Source organism: Procambarus clarkii, chromosome 6 (assembly GCF_040958095.1).
Source record: "Procambarus clarkii isolate CNS0578487 chromosome 6, FALCON_Pclarkii_2.0, whole genome shotgun sequence".
Taxonomy (NCBI): domain Eukaryota; kingdom Metazoa; phylum Arthropoda; class Malacostraca; order Decapoda; family Cambaridae; genus Procambarus; species Procambarus clarkii.
In genome coordinates this window covers 29,570,526-29,594,241 of record NC_091155.1, presented here as the reverse complement: position 1 = coordinate 29,594,241, position 23,716 = coordinate 29,570,526, and the positions used below count along the sequence as shown (strand labels likewise).

Here is a 23,716-nt window from a genome sequence, read left to right as displayed (position 1 = left end):
ATACATTACACATACTATTATATATACATATATTGTGACAGTGTCAGACCACGGAGGAAGAAATGAAACAGGAAGTTCCTTAAGTACTTTCGTATTTAATAATACATCTTCAGAAGGGTGAAGATGTATTATTAAATACTTGACCCTTCTGAAGATGTATTATTAAATTCGAAAGTACTTAAGGAAATTCCTGTTTCATTTCTTCCTCCGTGGTCTGACACTGTCACATTTTTCATCACGTGTAAATTTTTGTGATTTACACACATACATACGTTGTATATGTATGTATGTATGTATGTGGCTTCAAAGTGGATACTGTTTCAAGCTCAACAAGCCACAATGTAAGACTGAGAACATATGCTTTTTCACCCAGGGTTATAAACCCATGGAACCACCTACCTGCCAAAGCCATAAATGCCAAAACTGTTAAATTTTAAGATCCAATTGGAATAAATAATCAGGGCAAACGAGGAGACCTTTGACAAGCCGCTGACTTCCTGTCCTTGTCGAAGCCACAAGTATTAGTGGCCCTAGGTAACTTGGATTCAAACCTGGCCAGCTCATTTCTCCATGCTCCCAGCAGTCCAGTATTGTAATCACTCAGCCAGCAACTGTCTGTAAGTGCTGGGAAGTCTCACTGAGACCAACATGCACCCAAGACCCGACTGCACTCGGGTGTTGGGGGATGAAATGGTGACGAAATATCTGTACCCAATAATGCGACGAGTGCTGTTGGGTGCATGTAGGTCTCAGTGAGACTTCCAACACTTACAGACGGTCGCTGGCTCAGTGATTACAACACTGGACTTCCGTGGGCATGGAGACTGGCTGGCCGGGTCTGATTTCCTCCCACCCCTCCACCATCTACACCTCACACCTCCCTTTTCTCAAAGCCTTTCAACACATCCACATCCACTCCACCTTCCACCCACTTAATAAATTTTAACATCCCTTAAATTAAAGAATAAAGAATTAAGAAAACTCACTTCGCCGTCGACATGTCAAAGTGTCACAAACACATCCAAGTTTGCAGTAGTCATTTGTACAATTCTTCATCACTTCTTTTTCCATTATATCTTCTGCTGTATTCTAGAAAGGAGATTTAGTGTCAAAAACCCAGCACTGAATGTAATGAAATGCCATTTTCTGGGCGAGCCCCAGAGGCTCTCAGAAGCTTCCGAACTAGTATGTGTTATATTAGTTTGGGGTCAGCAGTCACTGGAGTTCTTATGCCTACCAGGAACCACGAGCCAGAACCTGGTCCCCTCAGAGGTGCGCAGGGAGCAATGCCTATGAGCACTTTACATTTAAAGTATGTCATAATTACAAGCGACTGGGTAGGGCACCCAGAAAGATGCCCTCACCAGGGAGAAGGAAGCACTGCCAGAGTCATGACGAAGATGTGACCTCAGGTCAAGAGACACTACTCAAAGCCACACAAGGGCACTGAGGACCAGAAACATTCACAAGATATTGGGCTGCTAGAACCATTTGACCTCCAATACCCCCACGCGTGATTATCAGCCCAGGACACCGTGAACACTACCAAAAGGGCTGCATGCTTCCGCCGTTTAAGTCGGAAGCATGGCACGAGGGGTAGACTGCAGGGTGGCTTTGTTTTAGCTCTCTGGCTTTCTAGTTGCCTTCCCTAGTGAGGTGATGAAAATAAAATGTAGGCACACCCTGTGCTCCTGTGAGGGGGGGCCAGGCTCTGACATTCATCCTCGATATGCCTACAGAACTCTACTGCTGATGCAACCTAGTATATGGTACCATCTCAACCTATAATAGCTTCAGGAAACACAATTATTTATCTTACCAAATAAATTGAAATATTCTCTACCCTGTTCTACAGTTAGTATGCAATCACCACCACTGGCACCTACAAGAACAAGAACCCAAGGAGAATCTCCTCTACTTAGGTTCATCTTCTAGTATGTTAACTGCTGGTATATCATCAATACTGTATATATATGGTATATCATCAATATACATGGTATATCATCAATACATCATGGTATATCAATATACCATCTTCTGGTATATCAACTGCTAATACTGGATGATATTGCTCCACTTTCACAACTTACATTTGAATGCTCCTATGTCTGTACTTTTATCTAACCTCTGATAGTACCAGATATTAACTTATTTACCTAACAATGATACACTACTGTTAATTATAAAAGCTGGAGCATTATCATTGGTGTAGTTAAGAATGGTTTGGATTCAACAAGTCAACAATAGCCTATCTAGCTTATGTGATAGACCATTCACTAAGAACATCTAGTAATTTATCCATACATTATACAGTACTCTTCAACCCAGAAATATTAACTCTGTAATCTTCCCAAAATTCTTGCCAGCCCCACAGTTTTCACTACATAAGACTAGCACAAAACTTAAAAATGTTCATTTAAAAGTTAAAAGGCATATAACATGAGCTTTTACTTTTTTGCTCTTAGTAGAAGGAATGTGTATTGTGATAAAGAAAGCACTACAAACAAGGTAAGGAAATATAAAAAGGGAAGACCAGAAAGCCACTAGCAAATTAACAGAAGTGTGGAAGCAGAACTAAGTAAAAGCGTATAACAAATTACAGTGGAACCTCGAGTGATGATCGCCTCAATTTACGAGCATTTTGAGTAACAAGCACGCCGATCGCCGACAATTTGTCTCGATTGCCGAGCGCTCGTTTGAATAACGATAAAACAACCTGGTGCGTTCCTACTGCTCCTCGCACATTCTCGGACGCCTCCGACGATGCAAATACATTTTTTTTAAAGATGCTAATGATGCTGGGATGTAAAGGGGGTGACTGCTGTGATGTTGCAAAGCATTGATTTTTTTTGTAGAATATAAAAAATGAAAAAATTTGACAAAAAAAAAAAATGTCAAATAGGTTTGTTCGGTGTTTGTCAAGTAGGCTGCTCCATTATTTATAAAATCGAATATCATATTGATGTTTTTCGGTGGTGGAACAGATTATTTTTATTTCCAATATTTTAAATGGGGAAATTTGTTTTGAAAAAACGAGCATTTCACATGACGAGCTCGGTGACAGAACGGATTAAATTTGTTAATCGAGGTTCCACTGTATTTCCACAATAAACCTTTTAAGATATAGGAAACTTAATAATTTATACATAAAATTAATTTACTCACTTCTTGCATAACGTACTTCACAAAATTCATGTTCAGTCGTTTCATTTCTCTTGACAATGAAGGAAATCGATACATATTTTTCTTAAAAACTCTGGACTTTCCTTCAGCTTTTTCAAAATTGGTATCAGCAGTCTTTTCAGATTCTATAATTCCAGGAACTGAGGTTTGAATATTTTCTTCACCATTTTCTACCTCTAAATGAACCCGAGCAGAATTGTTTTTGCTTGCATCTACGGGATCAGCATCAACATCACAAGTCTTGCTCACTGTTCCTTTACTCTCTTCAAGATGCACTTTATTTGTGTCAACCACTGATTTTTGTTCATCTAACTCTTTCATACTTCCTACTAAGTCTTTGATTTGATCTTTGTCATCTTTAATTGCAGAATTATTATATAACTTATCTACTTCCTTTTTTTCAGCATCTATAGTCCGTGTAATATCTCTACTCGATTCTTTAACTTCCCCTTCTTTTTTTACATTATTTTCTGCCTGATCATTTCTCACACCATCAACAGGCTTCTCTTTGGTATCAAGATCATCATTGTTAAGCTGACTGAGATCTGTTAATTTCTGTGCTGATACCTCAACTGCTGGCTCTTCTTTGGTCATCTTGAGCTCTTTTGCAGCTAAACAGGTTACAGATACTTTGTTCTCTGACATATTCACAGCTTCCTTATTCTCAACCTTCACTGAATTTTCTTTGATAGTGTACCTCTTCCTATTTTTTGTTCCATCTTCATCCCCAAGTTTCTTGCTCTTCTCTTCCACAGCTACTTTTTTCACAGGTTTCTTGTTCTCTTCCACAGTAATTTTGTCCACAGGTTTCTTATTCTCCTCCACAGTAATTTTGTCCACAGGTTTCTTATCCTCTTCCACAGCAATTTTGTCCACAAATTTCTTATTCTCTTCCACGGCAATTTTGTCCACAGATTTCTTATTCTCTTCCACAGCAGTTTTGTCCACAGGTTTCTTATTCTCTTCCACAGCAATTTTGTCCACAAATTTCTTATTCTCTTCCACGGCAATTTTGTCCACAGATTTCTTATTCTCTTCCACAGCAGTTTTGTCCACAGGTTTCTTATTCTCTTCCACAGCAATTTTGTCCACAAATTTCTTATTCTCTTCCACGGCAATTTTGTCCACAGGTTTCTTATTCTCTTCCACAGCAGTTTTGTCCACAGGTTTCCTATTATCTTCCACAGTAATTTTCTCCACAGGTTTCTTATTCTCTTCCACAGCAATTTTCTCCAAATACTTTTTGCTCTTCTCTTCCACATCCATTTTTTTCACAGGTTTCTTGCTTTTCTCTTCTATAGATATTTTATCAGCAGGTTTCTGGCTGTTTGCATCTCTTCTAGCTATATTTTCCATACATTTCTGGGTTTTCTGACCTTCTATGGCTATATTTTCTGCAGGTGACAATTTCTCATCTCCTGCAGCATTATTTTCCGAATCCTTTTGTCTTTTCTCATCATCCATAGAAACATCTTCCACAGATTTCTGGTTTCTCTTATCTCCTATAGAAACATTTTCCACAAATTTCTGACATTTCTCATCTTCCACAGCAATATTTTCTTCAGATATCTGACCTTTCTCGCCCCCAACAGAAATATTTTCCTTCGGTTTCTGCCTTTTCTCATCTCCCATAGCAATATTTTCTCCATATTTCTGGCTTTTCTTATCTTCCAAATCAACATTTTCCACAGATTTCTTGCTTTTCTCATCTCCATGAACAATGTTTTCTGATAAGCTTTTTATGTTTGGTACATGTTCTTCCATTTTATCATCCCTCTCATCGCTCTCTTCATCTGACATTGCTAGTTTGGCGGCAATAATATCCAATATATTTCTCTTTGTTGGCACAACAGACACTTTTTCAGGAACTTTCTCGGACACTTCTTTCTCTTCACACTTTTCTTGAGATACACTCTTCTCAACTTTCTCTTCATTATTAATTATGCTAGGTCCTATAGTTTCTTGATTTTCACATTTTTTGTCAACTTCTAACTTTTCTTCTTTTGCATTTGGACTCTGCAAAGCTGATAGAGCAAATTTAGCCATATCCTCATTAATCTCAACAGCTTGTACTTTCTTTGCTTGTCTTTGCACCTCTCCTTTCATAATTGGTGGTGTTCCAATTGGCAAAATGACTCGTGCTCGAACAGAATCAGAATTTGATGGGTTTATCTTTGTTAGAGATCCTCCAAGGGTTATTAGCTTCCCTCTATCATATATATACACAAGTTCTGCAGTTTCCTTGTTACTAGTTTCATGCATCTTAGGTTTTTGGCTGTTAAGGATGCTGGTTAGAGGAACAAGCTTTCCTGCTCGTCTCACAAACACATTTGAGCCATCTGCCTTTGTTTCCTTACATAATTCTTTGTTATAATAGTATTTATATTTTTCTTTTGGATATAGGATATCAATAGCATTTACTTCTTCATACTGTTGAACTTGGTCAGGCATACTGTCTCCAACTGAAGGCTGTGTATTATTCGCCTCCAATGCCTCAGTAACCTGTGATTGCATCAAAATTGATTCGGGAACCATGACTGGAATTTCTTTAAATTTATTTTCCTGTGGTAATCCATCTTCGTCAAGTTTTGTAACGCCCTCTTCTGTTGCTCTGATGGAAACAAAAATTATTATTAATAAACTCAAATTATACAATATTTATATATTCAGTTCTACCAAATGAGGTTAAGTACAATATATACACATCTAAATCAAGATATCTATCTAATTTATTTTCACAATGTAACAAGCATTCAATATGTATACTTTTACCATACTGAAGTATACAAGCCTATAGCAACCTTTTTAATCTAAGAACATATTCTAATTATTTTAAACAAAATACATATCCAATGCTATTCTCATTGCTATTCTATTATTACTACTACTACACAACAATATTAAATATTTATATTTGTATGCCTAGTGAGCAAATGCTGTATCATGAATGTAGTGTAGGAGTAGATTGTATAACGGGGCTAAACCCCACAGTGTAACGAACAATAGATACAGACATAGTAAGGTAACAATAAGATGCACTGTATATAAAAGGCATACAAAATGTATAGATGCCAAGGTATATGAAAGAGGACAGTCGGGCATTGAATAACAGCCAATGAATGAGTGGCCAGACTGCAATGAGTGACAGGCAATGAACGAGTGTTTACAGTCCAGAAAAGATACAGTCGTTCGTTAACATTGCAGAAAATTACCAAACTAAAAGTATCTGGAAAATAGAGGACTTGCCCAAAACGCCATGCGCCAGTGGCCCTGCAAGAACGTAAGCATCAATGCGATGTACACTCGTAACCCCCCAATGTACTGCACGCAAAGTGGCTAATCAACATACCATAAACAATACCCAACACTCGTTCAAAAGACGAGAGCTGGAGCCAGGCTGACGGCGTAGCCAGACTGTATAAGCACTTGTAGAGCGAAGGAAGTACCTTGTGTAGACACATTGTAGCCGGGTAAGATGCCGGCAGCACAGCTAGGTAAATATGACCATAGGTGCGATGGCAGGAGGATAAGAGGAGTGGAGTAGAGGTGGAGGTGGCGTCATTACGAGCCATGCCACATCCTAATTTAGATAAAAGTACAAGGAATTTACCCTACAAATACAGTCCAGAACTCCCCCAGCAACCAGGGAGCCATAACTGGAGATATAAGAGCAGGTAGTGCGGCGTATGTCCCATAATAAAGGTCACAGAACATCAACACTCGTTGAAACTGTCCATAGACAAAACGAACACCCCTGGGCCATTTTCAGGACGCCGGAGGTCCGAGCTGGGTGGGCCTCCCCACAATCAGGGAGGGGAGCCCACAATGACCATTTATTGAGAAGACATGACTATAAATGAATTAGATATAGTAATAAAAGAATAGGAGTACTGAAGACTACTAATGATTCTTACAAAATACGGGAGGCAATCCCCACCGGAAGCGACAGACGTTCCAACAGTTTTTTAAAGAAGGAAGCCCATCTCGAACCTTCCAGACCCTCAAGAATTATGCGTAAAACCACGTAGGCTCATATGGGCCCATTGGCTATATAGGATCCAATTGAAGTAGGATCGAAGGATAAAGCGGGTAAAAATGTACCACAGGAAGGGCAGAACCGACGGACCCAAAGGGACACAGAATCAAACCCGGGGAGGGGCCGTCACCAAAAACTGACTCGTATGTAGACAGGGGAAAAAGAAATCCCCCACTCCACGTAACAGGAAGCCCCACTCGAAGAGTAGGAAAACTCAGGAGGGGTCCAATGGGGCCCAAGGCCCCCCAGTCAGCCCTTGGGCCCCTCCCCAGTCGGCCCCTCCCCAGTCGGCCCCTCCCCAACCCCGGGAACCTCCACACCAGGTTCCGGGGCCGAATTGTCCTCCAAAGGACAATGCCCCGGCCTCTAAAGAAAAAACCGGGGCAGCCATAAAATCACTAAGGAAGGGAGCCCACTGATGAAACCCATACGCAATGGCAGGATGAACCGACTCAAATGCCTCCCCCCCCCCCCCCCCCCGAACCTGCCCAAGTCTCAAAACCAGCTAAACCCCGCCGAAGTCCCGAAAACCTTCGACCCCGAAGCCATCAGACGCTTCGGAGACGGAAACAGGAGGGGCACCAGAAAGCATCACAGCAGGGAAAGAACGAAGGGGAGCGGACCAAACCAAGGCCGAAACAACCCACACTCCCAAGTCCGGGACCCAAGAAGCAAAATGGGGCAGCCATGGGGCTTCCAGGGTAGCAAACAACCTAGCGCGTTGCAGTAATATACCAAGCAAGCAATGCCAGAGCCGCCAGCACCTGGAGAGAGACATCAGCGGACTGGGTGAACAGTCACAAACAAGCAACAACTCGCAGGACTCAGGGTCGAATGTGTAACCGACCCAACAGGCAGCTGGACGGAGGCAAAACCGTGAGAGTCAGCCTAAGACAAGGGGACAGAGCAACCCTCAATCAAACTCACAAAATGTGAAGGGGGGACGCATGGACCACATCCAATGGACCCTCGTGCCCCTGTGGGATTTCCCAGGGCCCTTAGCTTTTCAATCTCCACTAGGGGAAGCCCAGGCAGCCTACTACTAACCGGCTCTCAATATTATCAAACTTCTAAGACTGCACCCCAGGGACGTGTCTGCTCATGGGGGGCCTAGCAGGGGGTACCACCCATAAATATATAGAGGGTTTGACCCAAACCCAAGGGCAGACTCCCGGTCAAGGCGAAGAACAAAAAGAAACAAAAAACCCAGCAAGAGGGCAGCGTATCCAAAGGATGCAGAGCTGGCCGCTATGAAAGGTGAAAACTAGATGTGTAAGTACCCTGCGCCCCTACCAGTGACAAAAACTACCTCCTACCCAGAGACAAACAGAGGAGCAAGAAACACCCTCCCCCCGCCAGCTGATTCCAAGGGCAGACAAGTACCAAGCAGTAAATGACAACGGAGGTAGTTCCCAAGGCGATTTGTAGAATTAAGCCTGAAGCCCCAAGGGCAGTACTTACAGGGCATTTAGGGAAGGGGGACCCTAAGCGCATGCAGCCCGAGTACTTGTGAATATACTCCCAGCTCGCACACCACCAAAGCAAGAACAGAAAAGAAAAGCTGGAGCTGGAGGTACACAACTAAAGCCCACTGACATCAGCCAAGAACTGACAGGCTCAGATAGCCGGCGGGGGTCTGGGGCTCCACCTTCCCCCTCCCGGGGAAGGGGGGGGGGAGGTGCGCAGACGGTGGCACGTTAGTAACGAGATGACGTCATGCTCGTCTGATCGTTTTTCTTCATGGAGTTGTATCCTCTCATTCAACGTTTCATAGCCTTTCTTCACCAGAATGGGGGGGGGGGTTTCGGGGCCTATCTTTCTGGGAGCTTGACCCAGTCGATGGCAGAGAGAGTACTTCTAAGCTATATATAAGGTGTCTCTATAGGCCATTGCTCCTCGCGCCTCTCTGAGGAGGGCCAGGTTCTGGCTCATGGTGCCTGGTAGGCCTAGAACTCCATGTACACTTACTGATGCCCAAAGTTTATACATCCGTATCAGTCGGATAGCTCCAGGAAGCCGAAGGGGCTTCCCCCAGAAAATATGATAGTCATAGTCACTGATAAGCAAACACTAACAGGTAAGTGTAAATTATTTATAGTTTGATCGATTAACAAATCTACTTAGCTTGCCACAGCCTTTTAACTTTTCTTATACACATTTTCTCATAAAAAATGTGTGCATTGAAAGGCTTAGTGACTGTGTTGTGGGTATGCCACAGCCTTATGACTTTTTATACACATTTCTCATAAAAAAATATGAGCACTGAAAGGCTTAGTGACTGTGTTGTGGGTAAGGGAGTCGGTCGGCCAAGCGGACAGCACGCTGGACTTGTGATCCTGTGGTCCTGGGTTCGATCCCAGGCGCCGGCGAGAAACAATGTGCAGTTTCTTTCACCCTATGCCCCTGTTACCTAGCAGTAAAATAGGTACCTGGGTGTTAGTCAGCTGTCACGGGCTGCTTCCTGGGGGTGGAGGCCTAGTCGAGGATCGGGCCGCGGGGACACTAAAGCCCCGAAATCATCTCAAGATAACCTCAAGATAAGGCAATGTCATAATTGTATCCAAGCATGGAGACCTCAACTTCAGAATGACATATCTGCTATGGTGAAAGTTTAAAACTGGGCAACAAAAATTCCTGAAAGTATTCCCAAAATAAGTCAACACCCATACTAGGAACGGTTAAGGGCATGACATGACACGGCTGATCTCATCGAAACTTTTGAAAAACTGAACAATTCTGAGGATATTGATTCAGAACACTTAAAAGGTCAAGATGTAACACAAACAAGGAGCAACAGATTTAAGCTAAACATCCTGCAACATAGGACAGAAAACTGGAGATGGTTTTTCACCCATAGAGTTATACAGTGGTACCTCGGAATGCGAGTGTCCCTGTATGCGAGTTTTTCGGAATACGAGCAGGATTTCCTCGAAAAATATGCCTCGGAACGCGAGGGTTATCTCGGGACACGAGTTTGTTGATACGCGTACAGGCCGACCCAGCGTGTGGTGGTTCGGCGATCGTCGCCCCTCCACCCCTCCGCCCCTCAATTTACCATTGTCTCGCACCCAGTGACTACCCCACATCAATTCTTCTCGCGGATTTTCAGTGATTTGACTATACAATTTGTTATTATATATCTCACCATGGGTCCCAAGAAAGCCAGTGGTAAGGATAAAGGCCAGAAAGCCCATGTGAGGATGACAATAGAGGAGACACAAGAGATCATTCGGAAGCATGAGAATGGTACACGTGTTGTTGAACTTTGTAGGCAGTACAACAAAGCCACATCAACAATATACACTATATTTAAGAAGAAAAATGAGATTATGAGTGCTAAAGTGGCAAAAGGAGTCAGAACAATAATGAAACAAAGACCACAAATACTTGAAGAAGTGGAAAAGTTGTTATTAATTTGGATACACGACAAGGAGTTAAGGGGTGACAGTGTTTCGGAGGCCATTATTTCTGAGAAAGCCAGGGTTTGGACAGATTGGTGGTGAGGAAATCGAGGAGTGAGCCTCAACCAGGACCTAGTGGCACTCAGATAAAACGTCCCAGGGAGAGCACACCAGAAAGGTCTTCACTGCCTGATGTGATAATGGAAGGGGACTCCCCTTCCAAACAGTAACTCCTCTCCTCCTTTCCCCTCCTCACCATCTTCCATACACCTACAGCATTCAACAGCAAGGTAAGTAATAACTTGAACATAGTTTTGTAGGTTTATTTAGATGAATTAGGTATAAAAATTTAGTTTGATGTGGGTTTTTTGGGGTAGTCAGGAACGGATTAATTCATTTCCCTTTATTTCTTATGGGGAAATTAGCTTCGGAATACGAGTTTTTGGAATACGAGGCGTCTCCAGGAACCAATTAAACTCTTAAACTGAGGTATGCCTGTATACCCATGGAACTGCCTAACTGCCAAAACCATAAATGCAATTTTTTTTAATTATCAGGGGAAAGGGCCAAGCCATTACGACTTTACAGCACTTGGAAGAGGTCAGGATAAAGATCTGGGATGGGACGGGGGGAAGGAATGGTGTCCAATCACTTGGACGGTCGGGGATTGAACACCGACCTGCATGAAGCGAGACCATCGCTCTACCCAGCCAGTCCAAGTGGATGGGGCATAAATGCAAAAACACTGCTGCAATTTAAGATCCAAAGAATAAAATAAGGACAAATCGGGAAACCTTTGACAAGCCACTGGCTTCCTGTCTTCTTTGAGGCCACTCAAGATAGTTGCTCTCAAGTCAATCTGATGGGGGGCGGCAGTGGACAGTTGGATAGAGGCTTTGTTTGGCAGTCTCATTTGAATTTAAATGGAATCTACTTTCTGTTAGTCATTCTGGGCTAGATTAAGCTCACCTCCCTCAACCCATCTCACATTTTTTATTACCCTGCAATTACCATTTGAAAAGATTACAGTGGCTTGAATGCCAAGAATGTCATCTGCCAGACTGTACAAATCTTAATCCAGAGGGCACAACAGCAGCCCATCTTCCTAATGTTTCCAAACGTCAAGAAAACGATCAATTTAAGGTGTCCTCTCCTAACCTACCAGAGGACCCAAAACAGAAACTGGGACAGCAAGTCACATTTGCGAGCGGCTTCCATTTTCTAGTACGACAATTTTTTACCTTATGTAACGCATACGAGCAAAATGCTATGTTCTTTGTAGGAGGATAGGTTGACAACAGACCTTACATTACATGGAACCCTCATAAGAACAGCTGAGAAATGATGTAAAAAACCAGCGTTGAATGTAATGAAATGCCATTTTCTGGGTGAGTCCCGGAGGCTCCCCGGAGCTATCCCAGGCTGATATGCTAATGTCAGACTTTGGCATCAGTCATGTGTATGGAGTTCTTAGGCCTACCGGGGACCACGGCCAGAACCGGGCCCCCTCAGAGAGGCAAGGGGAGCAATGGCCTATAGAAGCCCCCGTGTAGTTGCAAGCATTCTATGTCTGCCATCGACCGGAACAGGCACCCAGAAAGGTAAGCGCCCCAAAACAAACCCCTATTCTGGTTAAAATTGCTACCAAAAACCGAACTAGTGGATAGAACTCCCCAACCGAAAACAAGCAAACTAGTGTGACGTCACACACCGCCGCGCCGCTGTCTGCGCAGCTCCCCCCTCCCCGGGAGGGGGAAGGGGGAGCCCCAGACCCCCCGCGCCGGCTACCCACACCTCAGTTCTTGAGGCTGGATGTCAAAAACGCGAAAAATCGCCGACCGGAGGGAGGGAGGGATGCCGGGGAGCCTCCGGGACTCACCCAGAAAATGGCGTTTCATTACATTCAACGCTGGTTTTCTGGGGGGAGCCTCGTCGGCTCCCCGGAGCTAACTACCCACAGACAGAAAAAAGAGGGACCTACCCGGGAGGCGGTCGTCGTTCACTCCTCAACTCGAAGCCGAGACAACTGGCTGCAACAGCCGACCCAAAGCAACACAGGCCCGACGAGGCCCAGAGACATTCACAAGGTAACGAGCAGCCAGGACCCTGTTCGACCGCCAAAATCCCCGCGCCTGAATATCAGACCAAGACATTCCCAAAGACGGCAGCAAGAGCCGCGAACTTACGAACGTCATGGGCACGGGGATAGACCGCAGGCTGGCTGGACCTAATAACCCTGCGGACGACCTGAGAGACCCGAACCCGCGAACAGGGAAGAAGGGAAACCGGATCAACCCACAGCGCGTCCCCGGACGCAGAAGCTGTGGCGCGCAAATAACGGCGAAGCGCCGCAACCGGACACAAAACATGATGCACCCCCGGCCTGACCAACTAAGCATCAACCACCCATGGACCCCTCCGGAACGCAGCAGTCTCATTCTTCGCCAGAAAAGAAGACGGCTGCAAACGAACAAAACAATCACCACGACCAAAAGAGCAGAAACCCCTGTGCCGGAGGAGAGCATGAAGCTCCCCTACCCGACCCCCAGAGGCCAAAGCCAACAAGGAAAGTGCCTTGGAAAAACAATCCTGGACCGAAGGGGCCACAACGAAACGAGGAGATGAAAGGAAAGCGAGCACTCTGTCCAAAGACCAGGACCTGAACGAACAGAAGGGGAAGGACGAGGCGGTGCGGACTGAACCAGGATCGAAGCGACCCCCACCCCCAAGTCCGGGTCTCGAAAAGCAAAGCGGGGCAGCCCCGGGGCATCCGGGGAAGCAACCAACCGAGCGCGTTGCAACAGACGAAACCTAGACTGCAACGCACGCGCCGCCTGTACCCGAATAGAACATCAGAGCATTGGGTAAATTGAGTCACAAGCAAGCAGCAACACTCACAGGACTCAGGGTCGAAAGTATCACCGACCCAACAGGCAGCGTGGCAGAGGCAAAAACAATGAGGGTCACCCTGAGACAAGAGGACCGAGCAACCCTCAAACTCGCACACAGCGAGTGGGGACTCCGGGGTCACATCCATCGGACCCACGCGCCCCCTAGGGGATTCCCAGGGTCCTGAGCGTTTACTTTAAGAGGACTCGCGCTCAGGTAGTCCCAGGCAGGGTGCCGCAAACCGGCGCCCAAAACTACCAAGCAAACTTCTAAAGCTGAACCCCAGGGACGTGTACACTCACGGGGACCTAGCAGGGGGCGCCACCGAGGAGAACAGTGGAAGGGCAAAAACAAACTAAATAAAATGACAGAACCCCCCACCAGGCAAAAAGAAAAAGAAAAACAAAACCCCGCAAGACCACAGCGAACCCCAAGGAACAGAGCCGGCCGCGATGTCGGGAAATACAAGCTGAGCAGCACCCTGCGCCCCTACCAGTACAAACTGCCTCTTACCTGCCGGTAACAAGGGAGAACAGAACACCCAAGAGCCCAACAGGCGGCCGAAAAACCGAAAGGTAAAACGGACCAGCAGAGGCAGACCCCGAGGAGCCTGTGGAAGGTGCCCCAAGGGCAGTACTTACAGGGCACCTAGGGAAGGCAGCCCTAGGCGCATGCAGCCCGAGTACTGAAGATTACTCCTGGCTCTCGCACCCACAAAACCAACATCACACGCAAAGCACAGTGCACTAGCGACACCGGAGCCAGAGCACACGACCATCGCCTATAGCATCAGCCTCAAGAACTGAGGTGTGGGTAGCCGGCACCGGGGGTCTGGGGCTCCCCCTTCCCCCTCCCGGGGAGGGGGAAGCTGCGCAGACAGCGGCGCGGCGGTGTGTGACGTCACACTAGTTTGCTTGTTTTCGGTTGGGGAGTTCTATCCACTAGTTCGGTTTTTGGTAGCAATTTTAACCAGAATAGGGGTTTGTTTTGGGGCGCTTACCTTTCTGGGTGCCTGTTCCGGTCGATGGCAGACATAGAATGCTTGCAACTACACGGGGGCTTCTATAGGCCATTGCTCCCCTTGCCTCTCTGAGGGGGCCCGGTTCTGGCCGTGGTCCCCAGTAGGCCTAAGAACTCCATACACATGACTGATGCCAAAGTCTGACATTAGCATATCAGCCTGGGATAGCTCCGGGGAGCCGACGGGGCTCCCCCCAGAAAAGTAGCAATTCAAAATGCACTATAAGATGCTGATAAACTGTGACAGAAGGAAAGTGCACGAACTTTAAACTAAAAAAGGTGTTCAAGCATATTTGACAATATGCTGGCTGTCCAGCATAGACTGGTACACACACCTACCTTCACAACATGGAGCCCATCACCTTAAAGTTACAATTAAGTATATTCTCATTTATTTCCAGCATTAATTTTTCTATTATATATTTCACCCATTTATATTTTCAACTAAAATTCATTAACTATATACAGTAGTAATAAAATTACAACACTTACTTGCACTTTGGGATGGTATAGCTGATATTGAGATGGGAATTAAGATTTAAATAATCCTCCAGATCATTACTGAAAAAGTAACATGAAATAAGAAATATATTGATAATTAGGATTATAGAATACTGTAAAGAATGTATTGAATATATATTTTTTAATTACATTATTGTACAGTCAAATACACAGCATTCAAACACGCCAAGAATGAACTAAGTAGAATTTTCTACTTAATTCTGTGTAACAGGTCACTCCATCCTGAAACATTGCTCAAATTCAAATAAATTTTGAACTACTGTAAATATCTTTCCATAACATTTTCATTCCAAACTCGATTCTCTTTAAAATGCCCTCACAGCTAAGCCCTCTCAATTCTGGTATTAGTCTAGATGCAAACCTCTGTACTTAATCAATTTTACTTTTGTTCTTCATGGGTATGGGTTCCCTGCTGGTACTGCATGCCTGTTATGGTTTCACATGGGCTGGGTATGTGGACTTAAAACTCATTGTTTAAATTGTTCAATGTTGTTATTAGGTTCATCAACTTGGAGTTAGTGTTGTGGTTATATCCCTTATAACAAGCCTTTCTCTTATTGTGTCCTTTAATAGACAAAAGTCATTTAGCAATAATGACAATATTCTCTCTTATTTTATTGATTAACAGAAAATAGAGTTTACTATTGAAGGAACAATACCTTTATGCAAGAGTAATCTAGGAGAAAGGGCACTGGCTTGATGCTACTCATTCTTGCCTCTTGTTTATTACCCATAAATATATGAACTAGACAAACCTATTCATGCTATTATAAAATAACATTTTTAAATGAAGTTTATTAATGCAAGAATCAATAAACACTGAAATACCAAAGCATTTAGCATAATTTATTGATATGGGGTTTATTGATATATAGAAGAGTTTTTACATTCGTGTAAAGCCACTAGCATGCATAGCGTTTTGGGCAGGTCATTTATAACTAGCATTACTATGCTAGTTTTGGTGACAAGCAACTTTCTTTCATTTGCATATTTTTGGCAAGGGAAAGAAGTTTTACACTAGTTGATTTATTACTTCAGTCTTGTTCCTGACAGTACTTTTTTTTTTAATTATCAGGGGAATTTGCAAAGCCATTATGACTTTACAGCCCTTGGAAGGGATTAAGATTAGGATTTGGGATGGGATGGGGGTAAGAAATTGTGTCCAACCACTTGGACGGTCGGGGATTGAACACCGACCTACATGAAGTGAGACCGTCGCTCTACTGTCCAGCCCAAGTGACTGGGTCCCTGACAGTAATGAAAGTTATATCTTTGACTGTAAATACAAATATTTTATACACTAATAAATATTATGCACACAAAACACAAATATTACATATATAGTACACTAATATAATTACAATATTATATACTATACAATAATTCAGTATATGACATCAAGATATATACTTATCACTACAATCACTGACCTTGCAAATGCTCCTGTGTCATTGGTGCTACTTTTACCTCTTGATAACTGTGAAGCACTTTCACTTAAATTGTGTACTTCATGCCCACCAGCACGAGAGCTTTTCTTGACTTTACAGAATAATTTCCTTCGTTTCTTTTTCTTTTTCCTTAGCCATGGACGATGGCCTTTCTCACCTCTTGTATTCTGCTTGACAGAATAAGTGTTCATTTCTTTCTCTGTAGAAAATGAAATAAATGCAAAGCCATCAACTATGTCCACCACCTCTCCCTCAGGCCCTATAGTACTCTGAACATGAATCATTTCATCTAAGGCTACTGAATAAGCTGGCACATGGTGAACTTTTGCTTCAGTGTCTGGAAAGCCAAGAAATGGACATTCAACAGTACCCGAAGTTCTAACAAGACTGTTCTTATCCTTCTTTCCTTCTGGTACATTTGCAGTGCTGCTACTTGTTGACGAGGAAGTTTTCACACTACTATCAACTTCCAAGGAAGAACTTGGAGCATCCTTTGGGGTACCACTACTGGAATCAACTCTTTTAGTGATATCTACATTAGATTCCAAAGAAGATATTTTGGATGGAGAAGCAGGATTCTTATCAGAAGTAATTAGCAAAGCTGGTGCCATGTCAGATCCTGCAGAGTGCACTTCAATTGTTTTAGAACTTTTGTCTAGCTCTATATTTATTTTAGAACCTTCTGATAAGCTCTTCCTGGTATTAGGATCATTAACATTAACAATAACATCCTTGGTATGTTTAAATTCTTTTGTAAGCTTACTCCAGTTTGTATTAATACCTACATTAATCTGGTTAGCTTTCATGTCTTCTTCATCTTCTCCATCAGAACTTGACACTGTATTATCTGTGTCAGGTTGAACTGGTTTCTCGTGGTTGAAAATTTGACTCATCTGTCGCAAAATGTTGATCTTGTCATTATGCAACATGATATCTAATGAGCGTTTGGCTACACTAGCACTACTGTACACAGGCCGTGGAGTTAAAGTCTTCTCATATGAGACAGGTGACTTCTTTTGGGTAATATTTGATGCTTTAGGTTTTTCCATATTCCCTGATGAATATGAATGATCCAGTGCAACCCTTCCTTCAGGAGATAGCACATCCTTTTTGAGAGAGGGCAAAGGTTCTGGTACTTTAGTACTCTCCTCTTCACTGCTACTGTCAAGCTGTTCATTAGCTCGCAAGTCGATTTCTGCTGGAAGTTCTCCTACACTTAACATCTGACTGCTAGAATCTTCACTCTCTCCTACAACAACTTCTTCAGGTTCAATATCTGTATAATCAAGCATAGGACCTTTTTGCCCAGATAAACTCACCAGCTGATTGGAAAAAACTTGAGGATGGGACCTACCATCTCCATTATTTGAAACAATTTTTGTTCTACTGTGAAGAATACCTCCTTTAATAATGAGAGATTCTTTTCCAAGTCCCACAGTATTTCTAAGTAGCTGATCTGTTCTAATTCCTTTAAGATTAGGTATTTTTAAATTCAACTTTCTTGGTGGGAGATTACTAGCTCCAGAATTTACTGCTGCCACCCTAAATGAAAGAAAATCTGATACACTTACTACAAGTGGAGGCTTATGTGAACTTTGAGTTCCTGAAGCTTTTACTGGCGATTTCAGCATTGATGAAGTGAATACAGCTTGTGACCCTGAAGTACTGCTTACCACAGGCCTTGGGGCACGATGATTTATTCCACCTTCCTTACTAACAGGTACTTTTATCATACTCTGGCTTTTTGTAGGAATACTCTTGGTGATAGCAGTGTTACTGGTTTCACTGGTCTGATCTTTTTTTATTATATTATTTTCAAGGGGCTCAGGTAAGCTCTGAGTAGCTTTGCAATGAACGCTATCAGTTTTCTCCTTATTGTCGTCTTTGGAATCCACATTAACAACCACATTACTTGGACTAACTTGCACAACATGTTCTGCACCTTTGTATTCGGTAATTTTAACCTCTTCCTTATTAAGTTCAGAAGCCTTTTGTATATTTTTAATATGGGAAGCACTATCCTCCATGAATACATTTTCTTTGCTAAGTTGTTTTTCATCAGAATCTGATTTGATGGAAACAGCCATCTTTAAAACAGCTTTGTCTGCTTTTTCTGGAGATGTGGCTTTCTTCTTGCTCCTCGGCATTGCTTTATTTGCATTTCCATCTCCATCAGAATTTGACATAATTACCACAGGAATTCTGCTATCAGCCTTGTTTTCAGACATTTGGTGTAAAATTGTGTCTAAATTTAAATAGCTAGTTTCAGATGCCAGAGTATCGTTTGAGGACTGAGGAACTTTAGGACTGCCTTTGGAATTATCGACTGACTTTACCGAAGATAAGCCACTTACCGTTTTCTTCTTTCCTTGACGTCTCTTCCCCAAATTGGTCTCCAGCTCATCATCAGAACTAGCAGGTGTAACAATTATCTTTGCCTTGCATTCACTCGGCTTTACATTCTTAGCAATAATTTTTTTTACCATTTTTGTTTCAGCATTACTCTCAGAAATTTCTTGTTTACTTGTACAAGACAGTTTGGTAGAATCCTTCAAAGGATAATCTTGTGCAAGTCTTTTTAATGATTCAGGTGTATCCATTACTTTAATTTTTTTATCTTTTTTCCCATCTTTCTTTTGCATTTCTTTATAATCTTTCTTACTCTTATCTTGCAGTGTGGATTTTAATTTGCTTTGTGCCAAAGCTTTTGGATCTTCCGGAACTCGTGTCCGCCTTCTGGTTGCGATGCTTTCTGGATCTAGTGTTGGTGGTTCAGACCAGTTTTGTGCTCTTCCCCGTCCTTCCTTCAAAAAGAGAATCAGATCTGGAGGAGAATCACTTTTGGGCTCCGTTTGTTCAGATTTCGGCGTAGATCTTTTGCTTGAAGTGCTTGCAGCCGCAGTCCTATTTGCTTCCCCACATTTCTGCATTTCTTTACTGTCAAACCCACAGAACCCTTCAGTTACATCCTTATTTTTAGTATCAGAGTATAATATATTCTTGTCATCTTTCTTTGCGAGACTATTTTGTTTGGACTCTCTATCTTTGTCAGGAGATGAAATTGTTCCCAATTCAGAAGTTATGACTGACTTTTCACCAATTACCTGAATATCTGTTTTTATTTTTGAATCACATACTTTTTCATTTTTCACTGGATCATGATCAACAGGGTCCTGATTGGAAGTTGATGAAATTTTGGTGTCTAACTTCCTGCTTGCTTTTGGGGATTCTTCTGGCGCAACAGAACATTCCATTAATTTTTCTTTTAGTGATACTTCTTGCTTTTCTGACATGTTTAGCTGTGTTGATGAAGCCTCCTCTTCTAACCGTTCTTCATCTGACTGGGATTTTGATGATGTGCTCACAGGTGATTTTCCTTCTGAACTTCGAGGAGATATTTGTTCAGAAGTTTCCGAGAACTTTCTGCCAAGTAATTTAACATAATCCCGTATGTTTTCTCTACTCCTTTCTGTTGACCTTCTTTGACGCCCTGGGCTATTGCCAAGACCCAAATCACTCATGATCACATTCTGCAGATCCTGTTGAAGTAAAATTTCATAACTTGTTTGCATTTCTAGAATCCAAAATATCATAATTATTGATGCTAAAAATCATGTTGAACAATGCAAAAGATGTACTGTACATATATTAAAAATAAAATACAAAGCATGCCTATGTCCATAGAATGTGTGAATAAATGAGTGTATATGTGCATCCATGTACAATATATGTATAAACGTATTTATGTCTACATGTTTTAGAATCAGCTATTGGACCCTGCCTTTCCAACTGCTGATTAACACAAAAATTACTCACTTTCATGTTTAACCCAATCTACTTTAAAATTTTTGCAAGAAGTTGGCTTCTGCTATCTAATTTAGTTTATTAAATTTCCCACTACTGTACTAATGCTTTTATAGTAATAGAGCATTTTCTTACAAATTTATTACTTATCTATCACAGCTTTCTTCTATGTCCTTTCATTATATGATACAGTATTGTTATTAATCAATTACCAATTTATTTATGCCTTGGAGGTAAGAACTGGTAGTACAGTTATGTTTGTTCTCTACTCACAAACAGAAATTCTGGTTTTGAATCCTGGATGGGAGAGACAGAAATGGTTGAGTGCATTTCCTATCACCTGCTACCAGTAAGTTGGTACTAGGATTTAGCCAGCTTCTTCTTGTTGCATCCTGGGGAGGGTCAGTTTGGAAGCAGGATCCTATACCTGTGTTATGTCTGTTGATGATTCTGAGGATCAATATCCTCAGTTTGTTCTTTAACCAGGCCTCCTAGTTGGTGGTGTGGTGAACCAGGCTGTTTGTTCAATGCAGCGGCTCACAGCCTGACGTGTAAGTCTTAGCCTGCTTGATCAGGTTTTTCCTGAAGGTGTTTATCAAGTTCTCTCTCTAACACTGAGAGGTCAGCTAGTTATGCCTTGTATGTTTTAGAGGGAGTGTTGAAAAGTCTTGGGCCTTTGATGTTGACTGAGTTCTCTCACAGTTTATGCCTACTGCAGCTTTGCTTTTCAATAGGACTATTTTGCACATCCTGCCATGCCTTCTGGTCTCATGTAATTATCTAAGTAATTACCTAAGTGTAGTTACAGGAAGAGAGCTATGCTCCTGGTATCCCGTCTTCCCAGCACTCTTTGTCATTTAACGCTTTGAAATTGCTGACGGTTTTGGCCTCCACCCTCTCACCTAACTTGTTCCAACCATCTACCACTCTGTTTACAAAAGTGAATTTTCTTATATTTCTCCAGCCGATTTGTTTCGTTAGTTTAATCTATGACTTCTTGTTCTTGAAGTTCCAGGTCTCGTGAATTCTTCCCTATCAATTTTATCGATTCCTGTTACTATTTTGTACGTAGTGATCATATTGCCTCTTTTTCTTCTAGCTTCTAGTTTTTGCATATTTAATGCCTCTAATCTCTCCTTGCAGCTCTTGTCCTTCAGTTCTGTGAGCCACTTCGTGGCATGTCGTTGCACCTTTTCCAGTTTGTTGATGTGCTTCTTAAGATATGGGTACCATACAGCCACTACATATTCCAGCTTTGGTCTAACAAAAGTCAAGAACAATTTCTTTAGTATTTCTCCATCCATGTATTTAAAAACAATTCTGAAGTTAGAAAGTGTAGCATAGGCACCTCGCACAATGTTCTTAATATGGTCCTCAGGTGACAGTTTTCTGTCTAGAACCACCCCTAGATCTCTTTCTTTATCAGAATTCTTAAAAGATTTCTTACATAATTTATAGGTTATGTGGGGTCTATGTTCTCCTATACCACATTCCATAACATGGCATTTATTCACATTAAATTCCATTTGCCAAGTGATGCTCCATATACTTATTTTGTCCAGGTCTTCTTGAAGGGCACGGCAATCATCTAAGTTTCTTATCTTCCCTATTATCTTGAGGTTATCTTGAGATGATTTCGGGGCTTTAGTGTCCCCACAGCCCGGTCCTTCACTAGGCCTCCACCCCCAGGAAGCAGCCCGTGACAGCTGACTAACACCCAGGTATCTATTTTACTGCTAGGTAACAGGGGCATAGGGTGAAAGAAACTCTGCCCAATGTTTCTTGCCGGCGCCCGGGATCGAACCCGGGACCACAAGTCCAGCGTGCTGTCCGCTCGGCCGACCGGCTACCTTGTGCCTCTTCTTGAGGGGGGCCAGGTTCTGGCTCTGGTCACCGGTAGGCCTAGAACTCCACTGACTGACTGTTGCCACCATCTAATATATGCACATCAGCCCTGTATAGCTCCGGGGAGCCTCTGGGTCTCACCCAGAAAATGGCGTTTCATTACATTCAACGCTGGTTTTTTGTCTTTTGGTCTCTGGCCCTCTCGCAATTTCTGTTGAACCAATCCTGTTTCCTGGTTCTGCATCTTTGGTTTGGTATAAATTTTTTAGTGCCTGTATCATATATTTCACAAAACTTGACATAATCTCATTTACTTCCTTGCCTAGCAACAAGTCTGTCCAATTATACTCATTAAAAAAAATTTTAAGATCCCCATAATGTCCTCTCCTAAAGTTAGGTTTTTGAACAGCTTCAACCACCTAATTTTCTTCCAGATTATAACACATTGCATATTTTATTCCCAAAAAGACATGGTCCCTTTTACCCAAGGGAGGAAGGTACTGAATGTTAAATATATCTTCCTCTTTCCTGGTAAATATCAAATCTAGCATGGAGGGAACATCCCCCTTCCGTCATCCTTGTAGCTTGTGTAACATGTTGATACAAGAATGTTTCCAGAATGAGGTCTACGAATCTTCAGGTCCAGAAGTCTTCTGTTCTAGCTTCATATGCCTCCCAGTCTATGGACTTCAAGTTTAAGTCGCCGACTACCAACAGTCGTGATCTATCTTTATCCACTCTCGCTATACTCACTCTCATTATTGTTATAAGACCCTCTCATTTATTATCCAGCTCCTCCTTTGTCCATGTGTGTTGCCTGGCGGTGGACTATATGCATTTATGATCATTAGTCTCAAACGGAGACCCGTCTCCAAATGGAGTAGCCCCTTGAGCCATTTCAAACAGGGCCGTATCACCAAGTTTTGTCTCAGTGAGTGCAACAACGTCTGGCATCTGCAGCTGTATTTACATCACCTAACTGCAGTATCTTTGATCTCACTCCATCTACGTTGGTGTATACAATTTTCAGGAACAAGTTCCCCCTCTCCTTATTCTTCACTACCCCTTTCTCTAGCAATTTTGTTGGCTTGCCTTTTTGTATCACTTTACTGGCCTGCCTACCCCTATCACTTTGTAGAAAAAAAAAGAATTGATTTCTTCTTCGTTTCTGCTCTCATTTAGATGTTTTGCCTCTATGAGGTTCAGTTTCAGCTTCTCTCTATCTTCTTTTAAAAGATCTTGTCTTAACAACCATACTTTCCCATCATCACTTTGTAATTTTCTAGCATTCCTTAGTACATCTTCCATATGTTTGGTACCATTTTAGGGTGATTCTCAAAGGTTGATCTTTCCCTTTTACGCACCTTCCAATCCTCCTGTAGTCGCAGACATTCTCTATGATAGTAAGACCTTTCACGAGGCCAACAACTTTATCAACTACTTTCACTTCTTCTACAGCTCTTTCTGACTTAGATGTTATCTCTTTTTCTTTGCAACCAAAAATTATTAGGGACTTCAAACAACTGTATTTTGCACCAGCTTCGGGTTAGATACTAGTTCCTTTCTCA

General features: G+C 42.5%; 1 protein-coding gene across 1 annotated transcript in view; it reads right to left on the bottom strand.

Annotated features, from left to right (window-relative positions):
• The window catches only part of LOC123753825 (uncharacterized), a 70,277-nt gene that overhangs the window by 41,679 nt on the left and 4,882 nt on the right, over positions 1-23,716 (bottom strand). Inside the window, exons 2-5 of the mRNA XM_045735779.2 lie at positions 16,482-20,038; positions 15,022-15,090; positions 3,166-5,794; positions 987-1,089 (exon numbers count right to left, since the gene is read on the bottom strand). Coding sequence (XP_045591735.2) covers positions 987-1,089; positions 3,166-5,794; positions 15,022-15,090; positions 16,482-20,020 — 6,340 coding nt within the window. The 5' untranslated portion in view covers positions 20,021-20,038. The remainder of the gene's footprint in view (positions 1-986; positions 1,090-3,165; positions 5,795-15,021; positions 15,091-16,481; positions 20,039-23,716) is intronic.